This window comes from Ranitomeya imitator, chromosome 4 (assembly GCF_032444005.1).
Source record: "Ranitomeya imitator isolate aRanImi1 chromosome 4, aRanImi1.pri, whole genome shotgun sequence".
NCBI classification, from domain to species: Eukaryota; Metazoa; Chordata; class Amphibia; order Anura; family Dendrobatidae; genus Ranitomeya; species Ranitomeya imitator.
Window position 1 is genome coordinate 71,805,661 of NC_091285.1, and position 22,032 is coordinate 71,827,692.

At 42.6% G+C, this 22,032-nt stretch overlaps 1 protein-coding gene across 1 annotated transcript in view; it reads right to left on the minus strand.

Annotated features, from left to right (window-relative positions):
* Positions 1-22,032, minus strand: part of DDX46 (DEAD-box helicase 46) — a 100,049-nt gene that overhangs the window by 19,675 nt on the left and 58,342 nt on the right. The window contains exons 12-15 of the mRNA XM_069763820.1: positions 19,053-19,131; positions 14,111-14,193; positions 5,889-6,053; positions 1,611-1,773 (exon numbers count right to left, since the gene is read on the minus strand). Of these exons, the coding sequence (XP_069619921.1) occupies positions 1,611-1,773; positions 5,889-6,053; positions 14,111-14,193; positions 19,053-19,131 (490 nt within the window). The remainder of the gene's footprint in view (positions 1-1,610; positions 1,774-5,888; positions 6,054-14,110; positions 14,194-19,052; positions 19,132-22,032) is intronic.

The window sequence follows — 22,032 nt, forward strand, 5'->3', positions numbered from 1 at the left end:
TAAGTTAGCGCAGCTCAAAACAGTTTGGCTGATTAGAGAACCTATAAACCTAACCTTCCTTTGAGCTAGTTGAGAATCTGGAGCATTACATTTGTTGGTTCCATTAAACTCTCAAAATAGCCAGAAAGAACTTTCATGTGAAACCCGACAGTCTATTCTTGTTCTTAGAAAAGAAGGGAAGAAGCAGGCAGCTGCTATTCTATCTGTAATGGAGTGGCCAGCGCAGTCACCAGATCTCAACCCCATTGAGCTGTTGTGGGAGCAGCTTGACCGTATGGTACGCAAAAAGTGCCCATCAAGCCAAACCAACTTGTGAGAGGGGCTTCTGGAAGCATGGGGTGAAATTTCTCCAGATTACCTCAGCAAATTAACTGCTAGAATGCCAAATGTCTGCAATGCTGTAATTGCTGCAAAGGGAGCATTCTTTGACGAAAGCAAAATTTGAAGGAGAAAATTATTATTTCAAATAAAAATCTTTTTTTCGAACCTTGTCAATGTCTGGACTAGATTTTAAAATTCATTTGGCAACTCATTTGATTAATAAAAAGTATGAGATTTCATTGAAAACACAAAATTGTCTAGGTGACCCTAAACTTTTGAACGGTAGTGTAATATTAATAAATATGTACATATATACGCACGCTGCTCAAAAAAATAAAGGGAACACAAAGAACAGACTAACTCCAAGTAAATCAAACTTCTGTGAAATCAAACTGTCCACGTAGGAAGCAACATTGTGACAATCAGTTTCACATGCTGCTGTGCGGATGGAAATTATTAGCAATTATCAAGACACGCTCAATAAAGGAGTGGTTCTGCAGGTGGGGATCACAGACCACATGTCAGTACCAATGCTTTCTAGCTGATGTTTTGGTTACTTTTGAATGTTGGTTGTGCTTTCACACTCGTGGTAGTACGAGACGGACTCTACAACCCACACAAGTGGCTCAGGTAGTGCAGCTCATCCAGGATGGCACATCAATGCGAGCTGTGGCAAGAAGGTTTGCTGTGTGTCAGCAAAGTGTCCAGAGGCTGGAGGCGCTACCATGAGACAGGCCAGTACACCAGGAGACGTGGAGGGGGCCATAGGAGGGCAACAACCCACCAGCAGGACTGCTACCTCAGCCTTTGTGCAAGGAGGAACAGGAGGAGCACTGCCAGAGCCCTGCAAAATGACCTCCAGCAGGCCACAAATGTGCATGTGTCTGCACAAAGGTCAGAGACCGACTCTATGACGATGGTCTGAGTGCACAGCCCCTATCTGTGGACAGTTGCAGACTGTTTTCCTTCAGGAAAAAAAGTGCATACAATGCATTCTTTCAGTCCCCAATTTATCTTTAGGTGACCATCTTATAAATGTCCTAAAATAAACAATTTTCAACTCATCTGCCTTTTTAGAAAATATCAGTCTAAACATGTGCAGAAGAGATATCTATCAGATTTGTCATGGTCAGCGCACGGATGTGTGAATGCAGAATTACTTACATTTCAGACTGACAAGCAAAGCTTACTTTTACATAAAATACCACAATCAAATATAAAAACAAACAAGATTCCACTTGCGGATTATGCGCTACTCCATTGAAAACCAAAAGTGAAGTGTAAATTACCTCCATGAAGTGATAGGCAAGGGTACGAAGCTCTCATCAAGTCCTTCAGTAAACCATCTGCATGCTCTTGCTTGTCCACAAATATAATGACGGATCCCAATTCTTGATAATGCCCCAAAAGCTCAAGCAATTTAAGAAATTTATTTTCCTCCTCAATCACAATCTGGAGAAATAATAAAATGTAACACATATGACAGTCATCTACAGCACATGATCTGCATCGTAATCAGCCTCCCAGCACATCAGTATGCTTATTATGGATGATGTACTTATTACTATGACATATAGGTGGTATGGCCTTCTCTAGATTTAGCCATAACATATGACATCTTTACACCAAGGTTACTATGTTAATGCGACTGGTTTACCTATGGATCGGTGTTGCACGTATGCTTAGGAGATCGCAAACCCAACATAGAAAGGATCCAGGTTTGGCAGTGTAAAATTATAACGTTATAATTTTATACTGCGGCAGCTGGATCCTTTCTATCTACATGCACTTTGTCACAACGATTGTAGAGACGTGATCTCACACTTCGTCCCTTGGAATTCAATGGGAATCTACTAAGGGTGAGCTGAAAATCCTTTTTTTTTTTTTTAAATGTAAGTATACAGGGTGGGCCATTTATATGAATACACCTAAATAAAATGGGAATGGTTGGCGATATCTCAACTCCCTGTTTGTGGAAATTAGTAAATGGGAAAGGGAAAACTTTTCAAGATGGGTGGTGACCATGGCAGCCATTCTGAAGTCGGCCATTTTGGATCCAACTTTATTTTTTCCAATGGGAATAGAGTCATGTGACACATCAAACTTATTGAGAATTTCACAAGAAAAACAATTGTGTGCTTGGTTTTAACGTAACTTTATTCTTTAATGAGTTATTTACAAGTTTATGACCACCATTGTTTTTCTTGTGAAATTCTCAATAAGTTTGATGTGTCACATGACCCTCTTCCCATTGGAAAAAATAAAGTTGGATAAAAAATGGCTGACTTCAAAATGGCCGCCATGGTCACCACCCATCTTGGAAAGTTTTGCCCCTCTCTTATACTAATGTGCCACAAACAGGAAGTTGATATCAACAACCATTCCCATTTTATTTCGGTGTATCCATATAAACGGCCCACCCTGTATAATACAGTAAAAGCACGAGTAACCTTGCAAAGTGAGAACAAGTGGTTAAAAAACCCCCACAAGTTTTGCTAAGCTTATTCAGATAAATACATCAGTGATACCAATTAATCAATATGTCACCATATCGAGGACGTGTATGATTAAACAAATAGGAGAATACACAGGTACAGCTTATAAATCCCACAATTCCAGCACCCTGTATTGAGTTCAGGCAAAACTGGAGCACAGCCAGGTTAAGAACCCAGGAGTGAGGCACCGTGCTCCCCAAAACTTGGAGAATTTATGTGGGCAAGCAGTGTTTTTAAACGTTATGCTCTCATATGGGGTGACTGCATTTACCTCTTTTTTCCACTGGGTGAGGCACAGATGGTCATCTCCCATCCACATCAGTGCAATTACTTTCCGTGCGAGGAATAAAGTGTCCTGTAAGATCATGCAGGTATGGTGGGGCCAAACAGTTTCATCTAAAAAGCCTAACGAGCAGCCCTCTGGTGGAATAGGAGGCGCTGTGTCATCCTGTAGGATCCTCAACACTTTCTCCCAAAATGATGGATATAAGAGCACCATATGCCAAAAGTCAGCACCAGGTGACAAACTCCACTGGCATTTATCATGAGGCAGTCTACCCATCTTCAGTAGCCATGGGGATATAAAACATTGGGGTAGAAAGTGAAATTGTGTCCAATTGTTATTTGCTGCCGGACGTGTCATGGAGATTGTAGTGCCTCCTACCAGTCCTCTGCGTTCAGGTGCGGGATCTGTGCCTGACAATTTACCCCTACAACTGTGGAGAAGCAATTTGTATGCAGTGCAGATATAATAAAGTGATATCGGACTATCAATATTGGGGATCGGACTATAAAGAGCACACCGCAGTAGTAAGTATCTATAGAAAGATGACCTGGATAAATTATCTTCCTGCATTTGTAAAAATTACTTTATTAGTGTTTCCCAAATAAACGTCAAATAGCGTACATTGTGTACTTTCCAAAAGTGATTACCCACCAGTATTAAAGGTGGATGGAGAAATATTTGGGGGAAGCCCACAGTTTTGTCCCAATTCTTTACTTGCCCACCACACCCGTGTCACCAGTTTTAAAATTTTGGAGAGGTTAATGAGAATACAGTTTTGAGTATTCAAGAGACATCCAAAAGGGTTAATGGGAACCTGACAGCAGGATTGTGTTTAATAACCTACAGACAGTGTCAGGTTGGCGCCGTTATACTGATTAAAATGATACCTGGGTTGATGAAATCTGTCTTGTGGTTGTTGTGTTATCTTTATTTGTAGTTTTCAGTTAATGACATTCTCATGCTCCAGGGCGCACTGTGAGATTTTGTTTTTCCTCATGATAGTATAGGGCTAAAGCATAAATGCATATTAGGCATGTTACTCGTGCTACAGTGCTGCCATTTTGATGTATGTATAAAAAAAAATGTTTCTAACCCCACAATATTATATGCAGTATGTAAACTAGGGGGCAGTTCACTGAGGGATCAGTGACTGGTCAGAAGCCATCTGGTATGAATAGCTAATCAGAGCACTACATTAGCACAAGAATCTCATTAACTGAAAATAAAGATTACACAACAACCACAAGACAGATTTCATCAACCCAGGTATCATTTTAATCAGTATAATGGCGCCAATCTGACACGGTCTGTAGGTTACTGTGCATAATCCTGCTGACAGGTTCACTTTAAGTCTAAAGTATCTATGTGTCAAGCCAGATAGGACTAAGAAGAGAGACACCTAAGGTAATGATTATTTTATTTTTTTGGCAGGGCAATTTCTTTTTTTTTTTTTTTTTTTTTAAAGATTTTTGGTATTCTCTTTCACATTGTCTTCATTGGAAAACAGGACCTATGGGTTAATATGCTGCCACCTGGAGGCTGACACTAAGAATACATATTAGAAAAAAACAAGCAAAAAGCAGACACCTCCCCATCAGGTAACACCTGGACACTAGTGATGACAGAGTATACTGGTTGCTCGGGTGTTCTCCGAGTATTAGGGAGTGCTCGGACATTTAGTTTTTGTTGACGCAGCTGTATGATTTGCGGCTGCTAGCCAGCCTGAGTACATGTGGGGATTCCCTAGCAACCAGGCAACCCCCACATGTACTCAGCCTGTCTAGCAGCCATAAATCATGCAGCTTCATGTCGACAAAAACTAAATCTCCGAGCACTCACAAATACTCGGGAGACCACCCGAGCATGCTCAAGAAAACCCAAGCAACCAGTATACTCGCTCATCACGACTGGGCACCTATTCATTTAGTTTATAAGCAATAGGAGGAGCAAAATCAAACCTCTCTCCCCAAACAAAGGAGGATGTTGTGTCCCCCAATGAAGGCTTCAAGAAAGTTTACAGGGAGTGCCAAAAACCGATTATTTGGTCGCTTTATAGGAGGGAGGGGACACAGGAATCATGGGGGGTCCAAAAGCTGTGTCTGGGGTGGGAAACCTAATGCCACTGCTGCATAAAGAAAACCATTCCTTCTGGAACTACTTGAGCAACTGTCACTTGTAAGATGTGAACAGAAAGATGAGCACAGAAGAAGTAGCGGTCCTATAGAACAGAAGCCTAGAGGCAGGTGGAGGCATATTAACGGTTAACCGATATTAACCCAATGAAGCAACCGAGAAATACAGACAGATTCTGCTAACAACACAACCTTCTCCCGCATCTTGTATCTTTGTCGAATGTCCACACAAGTTATGTCTAGACTTATCCCATATAAAGTGCATTATTATCTAAGTAAGAAAAAAATAATTCGGGCACTGGTTCTGCCTCCTCTGTAGAAATCTCAGAAGTAAAAAAATCATTCAAAGAGAAGGCAGGTGGAGGGGCCGGGGAATCAGAGTGGGAGTAGAAGACCTAGGGCACAGTCCTGCCCCTGTGCACTGAAATCTAATTAGCAGAAAACTTCAAATGGTGGTTAAATATGAACAACAATGCAGATTTATTCACCAAATGTATCATTGTGCTCTGTATTACAGCCATGGATTTTCTTTACAAAGTCGTGCTAACAGGTTCTTTTTATGTACAAGTATATCAGATTTTTAGTGAAATTTGGGCTTCCATTTTACTTTGTTTAAAAGTAAAAAAAATGATATGAAAAACTGTAGTCTCTTACCACATGTTGCTCCACTTCAGGACACACAACACTTCTTCCTCCAACTTGGACCTCAATAGGCTTGCTCAATATTCTTCTTGCCAAAGCCTCCATGGCTCTTGGGAATGTAGCAGAGAACATGACAGTCTGTCTATCCGGTCTGACGTTGTCTATGATTCTCATAACCTGTCCGAATGCAAAAGGGCCACTGATGTATCATACATGTATTATAATCTTAGGTAACATTTTGGGGGATGGGGAGGAGGGGGGCTGACAAATCTAAAGCCTTGCTATACAGGACACCAAAAAATAAACCAGTTTTCAATCTGCTGACTTATGGATTACACGTCATCACTGCAGAAAGAATAGACTTCCAGAGTTGCAGCACTGGACCAGCTGATATGTACAATTTTAGTTGTTATTATTTTATTGCACTTATTGCTGTTAGAGATTGTCCCAAAAACAAGGTACAATTTAATCAATATATTCTGGAATAACAAGTCCCACAATTGGAAGTGTTAAAAAATGTCCCGGTGCCGAGATGATCCTCTAGATGTTCTCCTGCTATATTTTGTTATTTGCGGTGTTCGATCATGCAGAGCGCATCTAGTTCATGGTTGTGTGGAGATCAGACTGAACTAAAGGAATCCATCTTGTCTTCTTCCTGAGAAATCTCGCTTACAACAAGATACATTTCTGCTGACTTGACATTTCCTTTTATGGAAGTAATCATGTGTGCATTCCTTCTTTCAATAGCAGCCTTTCATTCACCTTCCAGATGATGTAACTTTCTACTGATAAAGACTGGTATAGATTGTTTATGTAAGAGATAGTGAAATATGAGCGCTTGTGCGCATGTCTGTAAAAGAATAATTATTTTCTATATAAAGGAAGGGCAAAGCCCAGAGAGGGAGATGTGCTCCTGGGCTTCCCCTGTATATGATCACACAATACCTTGTTTGCGTGTCATTTACTCAGGATCCCTACCTCTAGTAAGCCAGGGACTGAGAAGGACTTAACATTTCTTTGGCGCACCGAACAGGGACCCGAGATGAGAGTATTTGCTCGAGATTCACCTGCAGATACGGACAATGGAGATCTGGGATAATGGACGGCAAATGAACTGAAAAACCTGGCCAGGTAAGAGACATTATTAGTTCTCTTTTATTTGCCTTGTATTATCCGAAAGATCTCTATGAGCCGTGTCACGCTGGGTTAGTCTAGTAGTGAGTAGATACCTATAAAACTCGGGTTACTATATTGTATAGATTTATGAGTCCTGTCCCTGGCAGTGTGTGAACAGTGTGAAGGTTGTGGTATGTTGTGAAAGAAGAGCAAAAGTGCGTAGAAAAATAAGCCGAAATAGTTGGGGTATAAGCCTTATACACGGAAGTCAGCCTAACTGGGTCATGTGGTTGCGTCCTTTCGGGGAGACCTCCGCCCATGCTTGACTCTCATTTAAGTGCTTAACCTCCTTCATTTCTGGATAAGGTTTGATAGAATGAGCCCAGGACGCGGGTCCATGAGCCTGGGACAAGTATGCTAACTGACACAGAAAGTTTTGTGATCTGTATGGTGTTGCTGGGTCTGTTTGCGTGCATAATAGCACTTAAGTACATTCTGCACATTAGAAAGAATGGAGCAGATCAGCCCTTCAATATTTTAGCTCCCTAGGAGAGAAGGCAACGAGACATCACCTAGGATAAGTGATTGTCCAAACGTCACCTGGGGTAGAAATAGCTAATATTGAAAAAAAAAAAAAGAAAAAAGAAAAATGGGAAATAAACAGACAAAAACCGTCTTAGGACAAGTGGAAGCAGCAGATATCATACAGGAAAGATGTGGGAAGACAGTCAGAAGTCAGATTAGAAGGGTAAGAGAAAAATTGGGAATTTCAGAAGCACTTATGTTCAGTACAGAATGGGAAAAACTGAGTAAAGAACGAGGTGGAATTATCAAAGACAATGGGTGGGAAGAAATCATACACTGTATGATAGAGGTCTCATTAGGACCTAAATGTTTTGCATCCAGATTTTTGTATGCCAGAGGTGCCCCAACATGTTTGTTAGGAACTGATGTCCTAAAGAAATTAGAAGCTAACATCAATTTTAGGGAAGATGGCACAGTTATACTGACTATCCCTGATGATGCAGAAACATTAGAACAATATGTTAGAATTCAGGCTTTTGAGGATTATGCTGAAGAAAAAGAGTACACCACAGATCTAGACCTCTCAATGGTCCCAGAAACACTGTGGGCACAGGGTGACACCGATGTGGGACTATTGCATATCTCTCCTGTAAAACTATCTGTGCAACCAGGAACTGTTCTCCCACAGCTCAGACAATACCCTGTGAGTGCCCAGCAGGAACTAGCGATTACAAAACAGATAGAGGGATATAAAGAGAAAGGAGTTTTGGTAGAGATACAATCACCTGCTAACACTCCTCTGTATCCAGTCAAGAAGAGAACTCTTGATAAGAGTTCTATGCCCAAATATCGTATGGTACATGATTTAAGAGAAATAAACAAAGTTCTAGATCCAATCACCCCAGTTGTACCCAATCCTCATACGTTACTATCACAGATACCAGCCAGTTCTCAAGTATTTACTGTAATAGATCTTTCAAATGCATTTTTCTCGGTTCCTTTACACCAAGATAGTTGGCATTTGTTTGCATTTACATTTAAGGGCAAACAGTTGGCGTGGACACGCCTTCCACAGGGAATGATACACTCCCCTACTCTTTATTCAAATGCCCTACAAACAGTCCTTCAGAGGTTTGAACCCGAACCACAGGTAGTAATTTTGCAGTATGTGGATGACCTACTACTTTGCTGCCCAGATCTAGAAACTGCAGAAAGGTCCACTGTGAGTTTACTATGTTTTTTAGAAAAAGAAGGGTGTAAAGTGAATAGACAAAAGCTACAAGTTTGTCAGACCAAAGTGGTCTTTCTAGGTCATTGCATTTCTCAAGGTAAAAAGCATCTTACACCACAAAGAACTGAAGCAATAAGACAGATGAATGAGCCTAGAAATCATAAACAGCTACGAGCATTTTTAGGAATAGTGTCTCATTGTAGACAATGGATTATACATGCCAGTCAACTAATGCAACCACTGTATGACTGTGTAAAAAGTGAACCTTATTTGTTGACAAAAGAAGGTCAGATTTCGTTCCAACAATTAAAAGATGCCCTTGTTTCAGCTCCAGCGTTAGGGCTACCAGACTACACCAAACCGTTTCAGCTTATGGCTGCAGAAGTTGATTCCCATGCTACAGGAGTTCTTACCCAGAAGCATGCAGGGAAACAAAGACCAATTGCATATCTTTCAGCAAGGTTAGATCCCGTAGCTAGAGCAGCGCCAACCTGTGTACGTGTAGTTGTTGCTGTCTCACTATTGTTGGACAAAGCATCAGAAATTGTTCTAGAGTATCCACTCACAGTTCAAACTACACATGATGTTTATGGGATATTAAACCAGGTCCAACCAAAACACATTTCCATGGCCAGACATTTGCGGCTACAGTGTTCTTTGTTGCTCCCCTCTACTATCACATTTGCTAGGCTTCAGACTCTCAATATAGCTACACTGCTACCTCTCGAGTCTGAAGGGGGGAATAAGGACACTGATCCACACGCAAATTTTTTCCCTACAAACACACATGATTGTACAGAGCTCATTTTACAAGAAACGGTAGGCTTACCCAATGTATCCGAAACACCACTTCAAAATCCAGATTTAGAGCTGTTTATAGATGGTAGTAGGTTTGCAGATGACACAGGTAACTTCCATACAGGGTATGCAGTTGTGTCAGAATCTGAAACTCTCAAAGCAGAACCACTTCCACCGAAACAGTCTGCACAAGAAGCAGAACTAACAGCATTGATTGAAGCTCTTAAAATAGCTGAGAACCAGACAGCTAATATATACACTGATTCTAGGTATGCACATGGTATTGTGTTTGATTTTGGAGTAATCTGGAGAGCTAGAGGTCACATGACAGCGTCAGGACAACCTGTAAAACATGCTTCTCTGATCAAACAGATCTTAGAGGCTGCACAAGAAACAAAAGAAGTAGCAGTAATCAAGGTAGCTGCACATGTGAGACTCGACACTAGGGAATCTAGGGGAAATGATAGGGCTGATAAAGCAGCCAAAGCAGCAGCTGTCAAACCCTTACAACAGGTTCATACTGTAAACCCCACAGAAAATACTGAAGATAGACTGAGACAAGCACAGGAAGATGCAGGAGAAGAGGAGAGGGACAGGTGGAAAAAGGAAGGGGCAGAAGAACAAGCGGGAATTTGGAAGAAAGATGGACTAATATGTCTACCTAGAGCCTGGTATCCGATTGTAGTTGGTGGACTGCACCACCCTACTCATGTGTCTGCAAATGCAATGACACTACTGGCAAAGCAAGTCTGGTTGGCTCCAGGTTTTGGCAACTATGCAAGAGACTATTGTGCTGCATGCGCTATATGCCTGGCACATAATCCCGGACAGACAACAAAGACCCCTATGAAGCACCACGTCCGACCTCTCTACCCGTTTCAGCGATTACAAATAGACTTTATCCAGCTGCCAAAAAGTAATGGGTATGAGTATGTGTTGGTATGTGTGGACATGTTCTCGGGGTGGCCAGAGGCCTATCCAGTTCGGAAGGTTTCAGCTAAAAACACTGCTGTAAAGCTAGTTGCCGAACTGATACCCCGTTACGGTCTCCCTGAAGTGATCGAGTCAGATAGGGGTACTCATTTCACTGGAGAAATATTTCAAAATGTACTGAAAATGTTGGGTGTTGAAAGTCAGTTACACACTCCGTACCATCCTCAAAGTTCTGGTAAGGTGGAACGCATGAATGGAACTTTAAAATTAAAAATACAGAAAGCCATGGCTGAAACAGGAAAGCCTTGGACAGAATGCCTTCCACTGGCCCTTTACTCAATACGCAATACCCCAAGGGGTAAGACTAAACTGTCTCCATATGAAATTTTGTTTGGCAGGACTGCCAATTTAGGATGTTATTTTCCACAGCAACTTGTGTTAAATATTGAGTCATTGACTTCTTATGTGCAAAATCTTCAGAAACAATTAACTAAGGTGCATGCACAAGTTTTTGCTTCCCTTCCAGATCCTGACAACACAGAAGGAAGTCACAAGTTGGAACCAGGTGATCAAGTCTATGTAAAAAGACACACCAGAAAGGCTCTAGAACCAAGGTTTGACGGACCCTTCCAAGTCCTGTTGACAACACCTACATCAGTCAAGCTTGAAGGAAAGGCATCATGGATACATGCAAGCCATTGCAAGAAAAGCAGTATAAACTCATGATATTGATGTTAATAATGATAACCTCAACGGAGGCGTGGGATAGACTGAATTCTCTAGCCCCTTTGAACAATAGATTCGTACAACATCATAGAAAATTAGTGCATGACTTGTTAAACAATACACAAACCCTGACAGATTGTTGGATCTGTACCCATTCGCCGGTATCAGCCACAAGTATACCTTTTCTAGCAGTTCCCGTATTAGCAGAAGAAATATTCGCTTGGCCTAATTGTTCAGACAACCTGGCCAACAACCAAATTGGTAATGCTAGGCTGTGGAATACTACAATCGCCATACCAATTGTGGGATGGGTAGAATTTCCTTGGTGGCAGGGTAATCTCTCAGGGAGTAACACACATCTACAATATTTAGCATTTAGGGGAGGAAAATGGGTACCTAGAAATAAGACTGGATTAACTAATTTAGGACAGGTCCCCACAGAAAATCTACAGCTTAGTTTCAGTACAACCGTCCCCCCCTCTGATGCTTTCAAACCTGTAGTATTGGAAAGATACATACATAATAGAAAATGGAAACATTCTAAATTGTTCCCCCAAGGTGATGCAAACAGTTGTACAAGTAAGCTGGGGAACCTGGTTTGTAATAAATCCGATGAGTATATCAAAGGAATGCCTGTATGTGGGAATCCCGCAGCCGGGTACTGTAGCCCCTTGGGACAAAAACCCTCTTGGTGTATGCTTCAGAATGTATCTAGATTTGTGGACTTGGCTCACAGATTGGTATTGCAGCACTCAGCTCTATGGGATCTGCCTGAAGGTACATTTTGGATATGCGGAGAAGGAGCATATAAATGGCTTCCCGTAGGTATAAAGGGTACTTGTACATTAGGACGCCTAACCCCGGCTACATTCATAATTTCAAATAAACAAGTGAATATGCAAGCCGTGCCCAAGCACACACTGTATAAAAGAGCTGCAGATAACTCACCACGTCCCTCGGGGAGGCCGCATATAGTACAAATGGGAATTCCTAACAAAATTGCTAGTACCATTTTTATTTATCCTATGTTAACACAGATGTGGGATAAATTAGTTAGAGCCACGGATTATCTAGATGATCAGATCTGGGATATATTGGATATACTAAACACTAGTATAGCTGTACAGAATCAGCTTATAATAGTCACTAACCAACATACCCTGGTATTGGATTACCTAACTGCCTCACAAGGGGGTATGTGTCAAATCATCGGACCCACCTGCTGTCATTATATAGACCCGAATAGTACTATGAGTATGACATTTAAATTAAAGGACGTACAACGACTCAGAGATCAGTATGACAAAGACAATGACCAGAATAAGGATAGCTGGTGGTCAGATACCTTTTCTTTTCTTAACCCAGCCAACTGGTTCAGAGGAATCGGTGGGTGGGTTGCTGGGATTATGCAGAGCATAATACATATAGTTATGATTATTGTAGTCATATACGTACTATTCCAGATTGTGCTCAAGAGTATCTCAGTATGCACAGATAAACTTTGTGTAATAGATGCAAGAGTATAAAGTTTTTTTTCCTTCTTCTCTTATGTTATCCTTTGCTAATACTGATTATTGCGCTTATTTTGCTATCCCTTTGTAATATCTGTACTTATTGCAAAACAAAGAAAAGGTTGCGAGAGTTAAACGGAAGAATTAATACTAGATTTGATTCTCTTATTGAATACAAGCATGTACATGTGTAATACCAAATAAAGGCTTTGTCTTTGGCCCTGTGTTAATAAAATAAATAAAAGAAAATGTCAAAGGGGGGAATTGTGGAGATCAGACTGAACTAAAGGAATCCATCTTGTCTTCTTCCTGAGAAATCTCGCTTACAACAAGATACATTTCTGCTGACTTGACATTTCCTTTTATGGAAGTAATCATGTGTGCATTCCTTCTTTCAATAGCAGCCTTTCATTCACCTTCCAGATGATGTAACTTTCTACTGATAAAGACTGGTATAGATTGTTTATGTAAGAGATAGTGAAATATGAGCGCTTGTGCGCATGTCTGTAAAAGAATAATTCTTTTCTATATAAAGGAAGGGCAAAGCCCAGAGAGGGAGATGTGCTCCTGGGCTTCCCCTGTATATGATCACACAATACCTTGTTTGCGTGTCATTTACTCAGGATCCCTACCTCTAGTAAGCCAGGGACTGAGAAGGACTTAACAGTTGGTACATACCAAAGCTCTTGGCAGGGAAAGGAAGCAAAGAGATCTCTTATGATAAGTTAGTATACAGATGAAACAACTGCAACTTTCTCAGGTAACATATTTTCCTGCTGGTTTTATCGCAGGAGTGTTTCTGTCACACCTCCAGTCCTCTGAGTTCATCATTAGTCAAATCAGACTTGTAAGCGCTCCAGCGATAGCAGAGTTGATTTATAATGAGCTCACAAGACCGGTGATGTGGCAGAAACACGTGCTCCTGTGATAAAACTGACAGGCATGAAAAAATTACCTTATACAAACAGCTGCAAACCCCTGCTGTTTTGTCTGTATACTCACTTATCACAATTGACTTATGCCACCAACCTCTTGGCCAGGGGCGGTGGTACGTGCTATCCATGAACTGGAGAAGCTACGTATGGTCAAACACAGCAAATAACAGCCCATAGCAAGGGCACATTTACAAGATTCCTAGCTCTGTAATATTTTTTTTTAAAAACCACACCCAATAATGTTACTTATTATTCCAAGAACTATTAATTAAAAAGTACTTTGTAGGAAAACCTTTTAAAATTGCAACACTGAAACGTTGATGTGTAGATATAATAATATGTATGCAGATTTGAATCCACGCAAGGTCGTATCAAAAATTAGTATCTCAGCATGGATGGCATTCCAAAAAAACAATTCTCTGCGGTGCAACTACAGGCACTTTACAAAAGATACTTTACCTGTGGCTCAAAACCCATATCAAACATTCGGTCTGCTTCATCCAGTACAACGTATGTAGATCGACGCAGGTTTGTTACTCGACCTGTACATCAGAAAGTCAGAGAGAAAAAAAATAGGTGGAAAAGCGTTAAGAATAAACGTCAAGTGGTTTATACAATTTTTTTCTTTTTAAAATAAAATTTTTCAAATGAAAACAAAAACACTTATGAAACTTCACTTTACTAAGAACACCCCACATGACTATATACTGTGAAAAGGCCCTCTGGTATCTGGTTGGGTCAAGCCTACTCTTGCGTACCATCGCATGGCTAGGAGGACCTGTATATTCAGCCCTCTGCAAGCACACATCTTAAAACTAAGACTGAGGTGGAGCCTGGAGCCACGTCAGGCATTTTATGACAGCGGTCACCTAGGAAAGAACATATTAGAGATTACAGCGCATGTGTGGGAAGCAAAGAGCCCATAGAAAATGCGTCAGTAAAACTGTCCGCTGTTTACCTCGGAGAACAAATCACACAGATCCCAAATGCTACTGACAAAAAAACATTAAGAAGTGGATAAGTGTATACCCACATACATGGGGAAAAAAGAATATATTCTGGTAAATGTCACCTTACAGACTTTATATATTTAATTGCTCAGTTACTTAAAATTTTAATGGTTTTTGTCATCCAATCTTTGGGACCTTTCGTTTTGAAGCACGTGTGGCTCAATCACTGTCTCAAAGTAAAAAGAAGTTTCTAAAACAGTGACACATATCCACCCAAGGTACGTGACAGGCGAGCTTGAACGCAGCACTGACACGTAAAGGCCATACTAGTCAATAGTAATAATATCACAATGTCCTCTGGTATCTTCAAACACCTTACCATCCTTCCACCAGCTCCGTGCATCTGACAAAGTGCTGAAAAAAACCTACCTTCCGAGAGCGGTCTTGGAAATCCAGTTCTATATTTCTTGCACGGAAATATTTTTTCCACAGAAGTTAAACAATGTAACAGTTTAGTAAAGGGTTTTTTTTTCAGAACACAGTGATAAAAACAGACAAGTTCAGCATGCAAAGATCGATATTAAAATTCATTCCACTTCTCTTATTAGGCTAAAAATATATATTACATGGGAACACAAGTGTGTGCAGCCAACCTGCAATGTGTGGGAAACAATCCATAGAAATCAATGACGACATCTGACCCTCCCATCAATTTATGCACAAAGAGAAGAGAGTGTCATGAATCACAAAACCTGCGTCCTCCGTTCCCCACAATCAGACAGGTGGTTTTCACCGCATCGCCCGAGATCATGCTGCCGTCACAGCCAAGGCACGTGCAGCCAAACAGAAGAGGAGATCAAGAACTGGAGCTTCTGCTCTCTCTCTGCTCACGGGTTTTGGCTTCCCATGTTGTTGGTCTGCAGAGGGTGGGATGGCTCCTAGATCCCCCCAGTGTTATCTGACAAGGGGGCGATATCAGACGATGGATCTCTCTATGGAACCATGACGCTTCACCCTCACCGATTAATGTCAGCTTCAAAAATCCAAATTTCAAAGTTCACGTATGGACCACAATTTCCCGACAAATTCAGCTTCATAGGCATACAATAGACTCAATGTCTGGAGATCGCAGTCCATACATGCATTGTGACACCTGTCTTAAACAGTGACAGAACAGCTTAGGTCCATGCGATGGAGACCATCCTGCGCAGATCACAGGTGGACAGAGGCAGAACGAGACCAAAAGGCTCTGCCATCAGGAGGAAGGCAAGCATCAAGGTATGGCAGCAGTTTAACATTCTGGCGGCATAACAGGTCCTCCTTAGAGCATAATCACATTGTATGTCTTTAGCTATTCTTCTCCCCCACCATACAGAAAGAACACAGAGCCATGTAAAGAATGGAGTGGTATTTTGGGGCAAGCTAGAAGTAATTTTGGATGGAACATTTTATCATCACAGGTTTAGCCTAGTTTGTCTCCTGCTTGGTACTATCAACATTTAATGTTTTCTTAGGAACCTCTTGCAATACTACAGGCCCAAGGCTCATTCAGCAATTTCTAATATGAGGCTTGCAGTTCTTCTGCAGTGTATGTATTAATCATTCAGACACACTATTTTTTTTATTTTTAAGTAAAGAGCAGTAAAAGGAAGCCCAGCTCCAACCAAACAAAATACAAGATCTCTATTAATGAAGTGTAAATTACAGCTTCTCTACATTACTAAAGGGGTTACTCAGGACTTTATTAGTTCTTAGGCCCACAGTCAAAAATAAATAGGCAAGCAATTGCTAACCACCTGCCTGTTCTACCCAGTGCAGATCTCTGCTGGCACAGAGCGGTCACTGACCATCCTGCCGGCCATGCTGCCGCTTCAGCTGAGGTCATATTGACTGAGCATTTGCTTCTCTTCTGCTCTGTTGATGAGGCGTGACTGCCAAGGTCATGCTGATTGACACTGGCATAGCTGCAGGAAGCTGGCTGTCAATCAGCATGGCATCAGCAGTCACGCCCTATTGACAGGGCAGCCTGGAAAAACAGCTTGTTTAGGTGGAGCAGCGGAATCGCCGGCAGAAACGGTCAGTGACTGCCCCTAAGCCATCACCGGATAAAAGAGGCAGGTAGTTGCAACATGACAAGTCTGCAGTCCCTCTGTGATTCGTGGTCCTCTGCCCTGGCAATGACGGTCAAACATGTGACATTCATACTCCTGGGCAGAAACAGACTAGTGGATGCAATGAACACATACCAATGAAATAGATTCTACAGGACCTGTAGAAGCGCACGCTGCACTAAACGGCAGTCGTCCAGCCCCTCCACACAGGACTCTCCTGACGCTGCTTTTTAACAGAACTTCATTAAAGGGAACCTGTCACCCCCAAAATGGAAGTTGAGCTAAGCCCACCGGCAACAGGGGCTTATCTACATCTTTCTAGAATGCTGTAGATAAGCCCCGATGTATCCTGAAAGATGAGAAAAAGAGGTTAAATTATACTCACCCAGGGGGCGGTCCCGCTGCGGTCTGGTCCGTGGCCTCTCATCTACATAGGATGACGTCCTCTTCTTGTCTTCATGTTGTGGCTCCGGCGCAGGCATACTTTGTCTGCCCTGTTGTGGGCAGAGCAAAGTACTGCAATGCGCAGGGCCTCTCTGACCTTTCCCGGCACCTGCGCACTGCAGTACTTTGCTCTGCCCTTAACAGGGCAGACAAAGTACGCCTGCGCCTGAGCCGCAGCGTGAAGACAAGAAGAGGACGTCATCGTAAGAAGATGGGAGGCCCCGGACCGGACCGCGACGCCCACCGGATCGGACCGCCCGCTTGAGTATAATCAAACCTCTTTTTCTCATCTTTCAGGTTACATCGGGGGCTTATCTACAGCATTCTAGAATGCTGTAGATAAGCACCTGATGCCGGTGGGCTTAGCTCAACTTCCATTTTGGGGGTGACAGATTCCCTTTAAAGGGATGTTTTAATAAGTCGGTGAGCGCAATCCTTTTCTTTACTTTTTGGACAGACTAGTGGGTGCAGCCTTGCTCAATACACTTGTATTGATGAGGCCATGCCCATTAGACAGGCTGTGCCCAGGAGTATGCATATTGCATCCCTGACCTCCGTTCCAGGGGAAGAGAACGGTGAATCCTTGCAGCGCACAGTGCATGTCCTGGAAGGATTCACATGTCTGCAGTTACATAGAGGGACTGCAGACCTCTTATTTTTAGACCAGGCAACCCCGTTAAGATAAGCATTTTATGTGACCCGATATAGAAAAAAATAGCTTATGAGTCCAAGTGTATTCGATCTCCACCCACCCAGAATGACTGATCGCTGCGGCTTATACTGAGCAGTGTTAGGGACAGTGAGGAGATGATAAGCTAGGTAAGCGAAGAGGGAGATAATCTTTCATTAAGGGTTATATAGCTATTTTCAACGTACGTACAAAAGTCTCATCAGGTCTGAACAATTTATTCAACATATGCAGTTTGCATTGTGAATTCTGGTGACAGATTCACTTTAAAAAGGATTTCCCCAGAATGTGCAGCCACTTTTTCAGCACGTAATTCATTGAAACATTTTATATTCTCTCACCACAGTACAGTGCAGTCTCCCAAATCATTATATGGCGCCACACTGAAAGCACTTATTATAAAGTTTCACGGGAGTGGATGCTGGAGAAAATATTTAATGATAATGCTAATAAAGCCATAGAATCCCTAAAGTTACTTGAGCAATATCTGATTAAAGAGATGAGAGCTCTCTGGGAAATTGCCACATTAGAGAGCTATCTGGCATACAGCTGCATACCTAAAGGCTTAGCAGCGCATAAAACAATATCTGGGGACACTCATTTTTTCCTTCTAGAAAGACTCATGAATTTCAGCTGCAGAATCATAGGCGCGGAGGCAGTTAAACTAATAACGACACGTTCACATAATATGTCTGTGACTTTCCCACTCATAGGTACACAACAAACTTTTCTATTGTCACAAATTCTGCAACAAATTTGCCACGTGTGAAATATTACGGTTCCAGAAGGTTTCCGATATGGGACCTATTATCTTCAAAAAAAGTAACGAGACGAAACCTAGGGTGGAAGTATCCCATAAAATTGGTGACATGAGCCAAGGACCAGGACAAACTGACAAATTGCAATCATCCCCCTACTGTTGTCATAAATGGCAACTGTGTAACCCCAGTAATTTTAGAAGTTATGGCTTAAAACGTTTTCCAGGGAATACAGCACTAGAGCTACATGATTATGCGAGCCCGTGGTGCCAGTATAGAGGAGGTGGGCACTGCGCCTACACCTCTGGGCTCATTAGTAAACATCTTGGACAGGACATCAAGGTTATAGCCCCCATATACTTTTAATAAGAGATGAAACCAAAGCAAACAAATACATTTGTGAAATGGAAATAAAAATCGAAAACCTCTCACAAAAAAATAATGACTCACCATTGTTTGCACCCAACATGTCAATCATGCGACCAGGTGTACAGACTATTATCTCTGCACCTCGCTTAAGTTCAGCAATCTGGAATGGAGGAAAACGTAGTAAGGAATTACTGAGAGTACTATGAAGAAGCTACATGGAAAAACGCTGTAGCTAACTTTAAAAGGGAACCGGTCATCCCCAAAATCGAGGGTGAGCTAAGCCCACCAGCATCAGGGGCTTATCTACAGCATTCTGGAATGCTGTAGATAAGCCCCTGATGTATCCTGAAAGATGAGAAAAAGAGGTTAGATTATACTCACCCAGGGGCGGTCCGATCCGATGGGTGTCGCGGTCCGGGGCCTCCCATCTCAATAGGATGACGTCCTCTTCTGGTCTTCACGCTGCGCCGGAGCGCGAAGACAAGAAGAGGATGCCATCCTATGAAGATGGAGGCGAAGGACCGCGACACCCATCGGACCGGGACCGCCCCTGGGCAAGTATAATCTAACCTCTTTTTCTCATCTTTCAGGATACATCGGGGGCTTATCTACAGCATTCCAGAATGCTGTAGATAAGCCCCTGATGCTGGTGGGCTTAGCTCACCCTCGATTTTGGGGGCGAAAGGTTCCCTTTAAGGCTGCTTTGTAAATCCTGGTAATAGATGCAGCCACCAATGTTCAGCTTCTCTTATTAAAACATTAAGTGTACACACGGAATAACATTGTTTCTGGTTAATATATGACTTGTATTCAGCATCCATCACTGGTTCTCCTCCCCTGCAGGAGACATTTATGTGTCAGTTTTCCCTGAGCTACTGGGTGTGCAGCCAACCTGCAATGTGTGGGAAACAATCCATAGAAATCAATGACGACATCTGACCCTCCCATCAATTTATGCACAAAGAGAAGAGAGTGTCATGATTCACAAAACCTGCGTCCTCCGTTCCCCACAATCAGACAGGTGGTTTTCACCGCATCGCCCGAGTTCATGCTGCCGTCACAGCCAAGGCACGTGCAGCCAAACAGAAGAGGAGATCAAGAACTGGAGCTTCTGCTCTCCCTCTGCTCACGGGTTTCAGCTTCCCATGTTGTTGGTCTGCAGAGGGTGGGATGGCTCCTAGATCCCCCCAGTGTTATCTGACAAGGGGGCGATATCAGGCGATGGATCTCTCTATGGAACCATGACGCTTCACCCTCACCCATTAATGTCATCTTCAAAAATCCAAATTTCTCAGTTCACGTATGGACTACAATTTCCAGACAAATTCAGCTTCATAGGCATACAATAGACTCAATGTCTGGAGATCGCAGTCCATACATGCATTGTGACACCGGTCTTAAACAGTGACAGAACAGCTTAGGTCCATGCGATGGAGACCATCCTGCGCAGATCACAGGTGGACAGAGGCAGAACGAGACCAAAAGGCTCTGCCATCAGGAGGAAGGCAAGCATCAAGGTATGGCAGCAGTTTAACATTCTGGCGGCATAACAGGTCCTCCTTAGAGCATAATCACATTGTATGTCTTTGGCTATTCTTCTCCCCCAACATACAGAAAGAACACAGAGCCATGTAAAGAATGGAGTGGTATTTTGGGGCAAGCTAGAAGTAATTTTGGATGGAACATTTTATCATCACAGGTTTGGCCTAGTTTGCCTCCTGCTTGGTACTATCAACATTTAATGTTTTCTTAGGAACCTCTCGCAATACTACAGGCCCAAGGCTCATTCAGCAATTTCTAATATGAGGCTTGCAGTTCTTCTGCAGTGTATGTATTAATCATTCAGACACACTATTTTTTTATTTTTAAGTAAAGAGCAGTAAAAGGAAGCCCAGCTCCAACCAAACAAAATACAAGATCTCTATTAATGAAGTGTAAATTACAGCTTCTCTACATTACTAAAGGGGTTACTCAGGACTTTATTAGTTCTTAGGCCCACAGTCAAAAATAAATAGGCAAGCAATTGCTAACCACCTGCCTGTTCTACCCAGTGCAGATCTCTGCTGGCACAGAGCGGTCACTGACCATCCTGCCGGCCATGCTGCCGCTTCAGCTGAGGTCATATTGACTGAGCATTTGCTTCTCTTCTGCTCTGTTGATGAGGCGTGACTGCCAAGGTCATGCTGATTGACACTGGCATAGCTGCAGGAAGCTGGCTGTCAATCAGCATGGCATCAGCAGTCACGCCCTATTGACAGGGCAGCCTGGAAAAACAGCTTGTTTAGGTGGAGCAGCGGAATCGCCGGCAGAAACGGTCAGTGACTGCCCCTAAGCCATCACCGGATAAAAGAGGCAGGTAGTTGCAACATGACAAGTCTGCAGTCCCTCTGTGATTCGTGGTCCTCTGCCCTGGCAATGACGGTCAAACATGTGACATTCATACTCCTGGGCAGAAACAGACTAGTCGGTGCAATGAACACGTACCAATGAAATAGATTCTACAGCAGGGGTGTCAAACTGCATTCCTCGAGGGCAGCAAACCATGCGTGTTTTCAAGATTTCCTTAGCATTGCACAAGGTGCTGCAATCATTATGTGTGTAGGTGATTAAATTATCACCTGTGCAGTACAAGGAAATCCTGAAAACATGACCTGTTTGCAGCCCTCGAGGAATGCAGTTTGACACCTCTGTTCTACAGGACCTGCAGAAGCGCACACTGCACTAAACGGCAGTCGTCCAGCCCCTCCACACAGGACTCTCCTGACGCTGTTTTTTAACAGAACTTCATTAAAAGGAACCTGTCACCCCCAAAATGGAAGTTGAGCTAAGCCCACCGGCAACAGGGGCTTATCTACATCTTTCTAGAATGCTGTAGATAAGCCCCGATGTATCCTGAAAGATGAGAAAAAGAGGTTATATTATACTCACCCAGGGGCGGTCCGATCTGATGGGCGTCGCGGTCCGGGGCCTCCCATTTCAATAGGATGACGTCCTCTTCTTGTCTTCACGCTGCGCCAGAGCCGCAGCGTGAAGACAAGAAGAGGATGCCATCTGATGAAGA